The sequence below is a fragment of the Oryza glaberrima genome, chromosome 8 (assembly GCF_000147395.1).
Source record: "Oryza glaberrima chromosome 8, OglaRS2, whole genome shotgun sequence".
Lineage (NCBI taxonomy): Eukaryota > Viridiplantae > Streptophyta > Magnoliopsida > Poales > Poaceae > Oryza > Oryza glaberrima.
Genome location: NC_068333.1, coordinates 8,016,960 through 8,024,106, shown reverse-complemented (window position 1 = coordinate 8,024,106; position 7,147 = coordinate 8,016,960). Strand labels below are relative to the sequence as shown.

Genomic DNA, 7,147 nt, shown 5'->3' with positions numbered 1-7,147 from the left:
ATATATATATATATATATATATATATATATATATATATATATATATATATATATATATATATATATATTGAAACATAGATATGCATAATATATAAACAAATCTTTAGCTAGATAGATCTTTAGTCCCGATTATTTCAACCGGTACTGATGATAGCGATTTTTAACCTCAGATTCTTGGTTCCGGTTTGCAACCCGAGACTAAAGGGGTTACAAACCAGGACTATAAACCACTTCTCCACCTGTGTCAGTTGCAAACCATTGATCTGGTCAAGGCGACATTGCTACTCTTTGCCTATAAATCAATCCATCCTTCCTCTCTTTGTATCGCACACGCACCGTATTATTAGTAGCATACACATACAATGGCATCACTGACGCCATCTCTGCAAGATCTTCTCGTATCATCACTGATGATACTCCTTGTTCTCTTGTACATAGCGTATTGGAGATCAAAGTATCAGTCCTTGTTCCCAGTGGACTGGCCGATAGTAGGATTGCTCCCTACCCTCGTCGCCAACCTGCACCGCTTGCACGACTACCTCACCGACGTCCTCGCCGCCTCCGGCCATAGCTTCACGGCGCACGGCCCGGCGGCGACCAACATGCGGCTGTTCGTCACATGTGACCCTGACAATGTCCGGCACATCTTCACCACCAACCATGATAACTACCCCAAGGGCCAGCACTTCGCCGAGATCTTCGACATCCTGGCCGGCGTCCCCTTTACCATGGACGGCGAGTTCTGCCGCCGGCAGCGTGCCAAGACCCATAGCATCCTCAGCGACCCGAGGATGGTTGCCTCGATGGCATCGAGCTGCGTCGACAAGGTTCGTGATGGTCTCATCCCGTTTTTGACATCCGTGGCGAGCACCCAGACTCCGATCGAGTTGCAGGATCTGGCCACGAGGCTCATGTTCGACGTGACGGCCATGCCGGTGTTCGGCGTGGATCCTGGCTGCCTGTCCCCTGACATGCCGTCGAAGCATGTCTCGGCTGCGATGGACACGATCATGGAGGTGGCACTGTTCCGGCACACCGTGCCGCCGTTCTGCTGGAAGGCGATGAGACGGCTCAAGATTGGACCCGAGAGGAAGCTCGCCGCGGCGCACGCGGCGCTGCACGTCTTCGTCTCCGAGATGGTGGAGAAGGCGAGGACGAAGCAAGAGGAGGCAGCGCCCACCTCCATGTCCATGGACGTTATCTCCTCCTACATCAACGACCCGGACTACAACGACCTCCTGCATTCGAAACTCATCTCCTACATGGTCGCCGGGCGTGACACGGTGGGCACCACCTTGCCGTGGTTCTTCTACAACCTCGCCATGAACCCGCGCGTCGTGTCCGGCATCCGCGACGAACTGGCACCCATTGCAACAAGCACCTGCAATGGCGATGGCGCGCCGGTTATGTTCTCGCCGGACGACACGAAACCCCTCGTCTACCTGCAGGCCGCGCTGTTCGAGACGCTCAGGCTGTACCCGCCGGGGGCGATCGAGCGGAAGACGGTGGCCGCCGACGACGTGATGCCGAGCGGGCACGAGGTACATGCCGGCGACGCGGTGCTCATCTCGGTCTACTCCATGGGCAGGATGGAGAGCTTGTGGGGGGAGGACTGCCGGGAGTACCGGCCGGAGAGGTGGCTTTACGACTCCGGCAAAATGAGACACGTGCCGTCGCACAAGTTCTTGGCGTTCAACTCCGGGCCGAGGATGTGCCCCGGCAAGAGCATCGCCGTGATGCAGATGAAGACCATCGCGGCCGCGGTGGTGTGGAACTTCGACGTGGAGGTGGTGGACGGGCAGACCGTGGAGCCGAAGCTGTCGTGCCTTCTGCAGATGAAGAATGGGGTCATGGTTAAGGTGAATAAGCGTGCTGTGTAACCGAGTTACGTTTCGAAAGAAGCACACCAAGGCAGGCGCGTCGCGTGCTGGATTTCTGAAGAAGGCATATGCATTCCGTAGCTTTGCTGTCCTTCTATCATTCCACAGTAAGTGTGTCTATCTATCTATCTATGTCTGTCTGTATGCATGTATGTGTGTATGTATGTATGTATGCATGCAAGCAGATTTCCCACTTTAAATAAATGATGTGTTCGACTATACGAGAATGCTTTCAGCCGAACGTCTGACAGGGCCACCATCCCACGAACTCCAAACCACCTTTCTCTTTCAATCTACAGCACTTAGGACTTCTCCCTTCAACTCCCTTAATTTTCTCTCTCCTACCTGCTCGTTTATGTACGACCCAACGAGCGTCAAGGCTGTTGCAGCAGGCGTCGCCTCCGACGGTCCGGTCAGGAGAGGGCGTGGGTGGAGAGAAGGAGATAGAGGAGAGAGGCAGTGGGTGGATTTAAATGCGGCGCATCATTTTAAATCGGGTCAAAAATTTTTAGCCAGGCTCTGCTTTTCGCTCGATATCTTTAGTAGCCGCCAGCGAAAACGCCGCTGGCGGACATTTAAGAGGTTCGCCTCAAAAAAAATATAGTATTTTTTATGGCGGACCTCTTAAGGTGACCGCCAGCGAAAATCAGTTTTCGCTCATGGTCCTATATCTCCCACCCCTCCTTACTTTTTTTATGGAGGTTTTAGCATATGACCGCCAGGGAAAAGGGAACATTACAGTGTGACGCCATGAAAAATTGTTTTTCTAGTAGTGCGTGGACCACACGGGATAATTGATTATCCCGTGCAGTCGAGTTAAGAGGACCGCATGGGATAATCTATTATCCCGCACGGGATAATCTATAATCCAAATCAGCTAGCATGTGCTAGGCCGACCGCACGGGATAATGCTAGCCGTTTGGGTTACGTCGTCTATTTCTTTTTGTGCTTTCGAATCGTCATATGCATAATATTACGCGCTCTAGAAGTTACATATAAATTATACGAGCACACAATTAGAAACATCGATATATATAATTACATAGCATATGTACATGTATCTAGTGTTCATAATATTACAAGTTACGACTCCCTCACAAATATATATTGTTTATTACAGTGTATGTTCTCTCTCCCAGTCCATTAGGATTTTGAATTGGGGGTCTGTTGCAAGTTTGTTGTAAGGGTCGTAGAACTTCCCTAGATGGTTGCAGATGTCACGGCGAATGAACTGGCATAAGTCCGCGCAGAAGTTGAGAAGCGTTTTCTGGTCGAACCGGTTTGCGGTATATGGGATACTCGCGAGCTATGGAAAATAGAAGAAAAAGAAAATGTGTTGAAAGCAACTTAAATGAACTATCTCCTATACGTAAGGTGCACGATAACTTACATATGTAAACTCAGCTCTGTATTGAGAGGGGGGTGGTTAGTGGACAAAATCAAACACCTAGGGGAGCTATGAACAGTGCTAGGGGATGGTTAAATAACTTTTAGGGTATTTAGGCTATTTGGAATATTGAACTATTGCCACAATTTCAACCTAAAGTAAATTATGCCATGACAACAGTAATTCATTTAAATTTGTATTAAATTTTAATATTGCCATATTCTTATTTTATTATTTATTTTCCTGTTTTCCACCACATAGGGTTTTGGATTGCTTTTCAATTTTCGGATCGCCGTGATGCAGATGAAGACCATCGCGGCCGCGGTGGTGTGGAACTTCGACGTGGAGGTGGTGGACGGGCAGACCGTGGTGCCGAAGCTGTCGTGCCTTCTGCAGATGAAGAATGGGGTCATGGTTAAGGTGAGTAAGCGTGCTGTGTAACCGAGTTACGTTTCGAAAGACGCACACCAAGGCAGGCGCGTCGTGCCGGATTTCTGAAGAAGGCATATGCATTCGGTAGCTTGCTGTCCTTTTATCATTCCACAGTAAGTGTGTCTATCTATCTATCTATCTATCTATCTATTTATGTATCTGTCCTTTTATCATTCCACAGTAAGTGTGTCTATCTATCTATCTATTTATGTATCTGTATGTCTGTATGTATGTATGTATGTATGTATGCAAGAAGATTTCCTACTATAAGAGAATGCTTTCAGCCGAACATCCGGCGTATACTGAAAAAAGTTCGGACACTGACAGGGCCACCATCCCACGAACTCCAAACTACCTTTATCTTTCAATCTACAGAACTTAGGCCTTCTCCCTTTAACTCCCTTCATTTTCTCTCTCCTACCTGCTCGTTTATGTACGACCCAACGAGCGTCGAGGCTGTTGTAGGAGTCGTCGCCTCCGACGATCCAGTCAAGTATGTCAATTTCAGGGCCTGTTTAGTTCCCACGCTGTCACATGAAATGTTTGGATAAATAAATAAAGTATTAAATGTAAATAAAAAACAATTACATAGTTCACAAGGAAATTGCGAGACGAATCTTTTAAACCTAATTGCACCATGATTCGATAATGTGGTGTTACAGTAAATATTTGCTCATGACTGATTAATTAGGCTTAATAAATTCGGAATCTGTAATTTGTTTTGTCATTAGATTACATTTAATACTTCAAATGTGTGTCCGTATATCCGATGTGATATGCAGGGGCAACATTTTTTGGCCAACTAAACAAGCTCTCAGTTGATGATTTCCGAAATTTTGTTTATGTACAAGAAAATATGCCAGCCGAATTTTTTTTCATTTTTTTAAATTTGATCAACGATTTCTAAAATTCAATAAAATTTTGTTAAATTTTTATATAATTTCCAGAAAAAGGTATGAAAAATCCTGAAATTATTCAAAATTTCGGCGCATCGAAAATTCTGAACTTTCGGACCAAAACGAAATTGACAACCCTGCATCCGACCCTGTTGCCGATTGCTCCATCACGAGCATGCTCCAGTTCACCCTCACCGCCGCGGCTCCAGCGGCCATGATACAAGACTCTGTTCTGTAGCGCCATCCCCCGTTCAATGAGAAGCTCACCGAACTTGTCCACCGTCTCTTCTCGATAGCCTCCGCCATCCCGGCATCGCCTCCACCTGCGTGAGCGCGCCGCTACATGCTCCAAATAGTCAATACTCAAGCTCCGACTTGTTGTAGTTTAGTCTGTATCTTTGTTATTCTTGGTGTTATTCGAGTGTTTCATCATCTTTTGGTTGGATATGATGTGCATGTTTTTTTTTTCGTTGTTGCACATAACAGGCTCTTGGTTTTGCACTTAGTTTGTTCAATGTTGCATGTGGCTAGAAAGACTATAGGGGATTTCAAACCAAACTGGACTAATTAATTTCATCCGAGTGGGCTCTCAACCCATTTCAAGCCTATCGGCTCTGATCGCAGGCTCTCATGGCCCATGCAGCAGCCCGGTAGGATGTGGCCCTGCAGTCTGGTGGATAAACGGTCGGGCAGTGATGCTACGAATAAACAATTTCTTTTCTGCGAACACAACATTTGTGATTAACAATAAAATCATAATTAATTTCAATGAGAAAAAAGTATGAATTGCCCACCTCAACTATTGCGCTTGTCCGGTTCCCCCCCTAAATTACAGTACCCAATAATTTTAATCATAAATTTTTCAAACCGGATAAATTACTCCCCTAACTTAGCTCGGTTTTGATCTAACGTTGCATTCCAGTCAACCAAAAATAATAAAAAATAGTGGGCCCCACTCGTCAGCATCTTCTCCTCTCTTCTGCTTTCTTCTACCTCCTTCCCCTCCCATCCATCTCTCTCTCTCTCTCTCACCAAGGAGCACGGAGGAACAGCAGCAATGGCATCACCAGCGCGGGAGGAGAGGAGCAGCAGGCAGCGCGTGTCTTGCGGCCGCAAGACACGTGCTAGGGATGGCGGAGGACTGCGCGACAATCTAGGCTATGGCAGCGGCAGCTTTCCTAGGGAGGAAACAGGTCAGCGGCGGGCGACGCTTAGCAGTGCGGCAGGCGGCAATGGTGTGCAAGACGAGGGTGGCGAGACGGGATGTGACCTCGTCTTCCATCGACGCGCGGGAGGGCTGCCGGACGTCGTCGCCGTCGTCCTTGATGTGGCCGGGGAAGACAGCATCGTCCGCCGGTGTGAAGCCATGCCGGAGAACCACACCGCCATGAGGAGGATCGCCATGCCGAAGACTTCCCGCAACCTGCAGATGCTCCTTAGGACCACCTGCATCATGATCTGGACCAGTCCATGGACGCTGCCAACTCGATCCCTCATCAAACAGAAACCGTCCTACCATGATCCATCCAGCGAGAGATCTGAAATGAAAAAAAAATGCTCCTGCTACGAAGTTGTAGATCTCATCGAGAGAGCTATTTTTTTATTAAGTGTATAGAACTATTAGTACGAACGCATCGCGCTGACTATTAATCCATACATCCTCCGCATCCCATCCCCGATCCCATATCCCACGTAGCTCTGACTGGTTGTAATTTATTTACTATCCCCCACTGTTGTGTATTCTAACTAGATGATGCCCCGCGCTTTGCTGCGGGATATATGTTAGATAATGAAAAAATGATGAAATAATTTGGATTGAAATATTATGAAAATGATTTGAGAATGATGATCTAGCATGTGAATGTTTAGTTTTAGAGTGAAGTAAATTGTTGATATCATTACTGTATGCTTGCATGTATGTTTTACGAGCGCTAATAGATACTATGTTTGCATGTTGAGGTTTAGGTGTTCAGTGGGCATTAGCTTTATAGAAAGAATAGATTAATCTGACAATAACCACCATCCACTTCTCCCTCTCATCCCTAATTTTTTGGATCTAGCCTACCAAAACTCTACAGGAGAGCGCGATCGGCGACGAAGTAGTTCCGGCGACGGGGCCTTTCCATGATGGAGCAACGGGGCCTTGACGGTGCCGGCATGTGGATCTGGAGAGAGGTTGGGTCTAGGAGGGACAACGAGGAGCTGTGCTGTCGTTGACAATGTGGGAGGAGGAAGCCACCGCCGGATCTGGAGATGACGAGGCTCTAGCGATGGTTTCGAGCGTCACCGCCTCCTCCTTTTGGGGTCCATCATTGTGAGGTATATGGGTCCACTGTGTGCTCGTTGCCGGTCTAATCCGTGCCGATGCCGGCTGCTCCAAGCCTGCGGTGGCCGATGCACTCGGGATTCAGCGCAGCTATGGCGTTCAGGGAGGAACCGACTCCCCTCCACCAATCTTCACTTTTGTGGCTGCAGGCTGCTTGGCACCTTGCTGAAGCGTGAAAAATGGCTTGGTCTCGAGCGACCGGCAAGAGGTGCCTCCGGCATGAGTA

General features: G+C 47.8%; 1 protein-coding gene across 1 annotated transcript; it reads left to right on the top strand.

The window, feature by feature from the left end:
- Positions 1-349: 349 nt before the first annotated feature.
- On the top strand, positions 350-1,880 carry LOC127782899 (alkane hydroxylase MAH1-like). The gene has a single exon (XM_052310176.1). The coding sequence runs from the start codon at positions 363-365 to the stop codon at positions 1,878-1,880; it is 1,518 nt and encodes a 505-aa protein (XP_052166136.1). The 5' UTR covers positions 350-362.
- The last annotated feature ends 5,267 nt before the right edge of the window (positions 1,881-7,147 follow it).

What these genes read in the sequence shown, in the direction of transcription:
- LOC127782899 (XM_052310176.1), top strand. Translation starts at nt 363, where the DNA reads ATGGCATCACTGACGCCATCTCTGCAAGATCTTCTCGTATCATCACTG.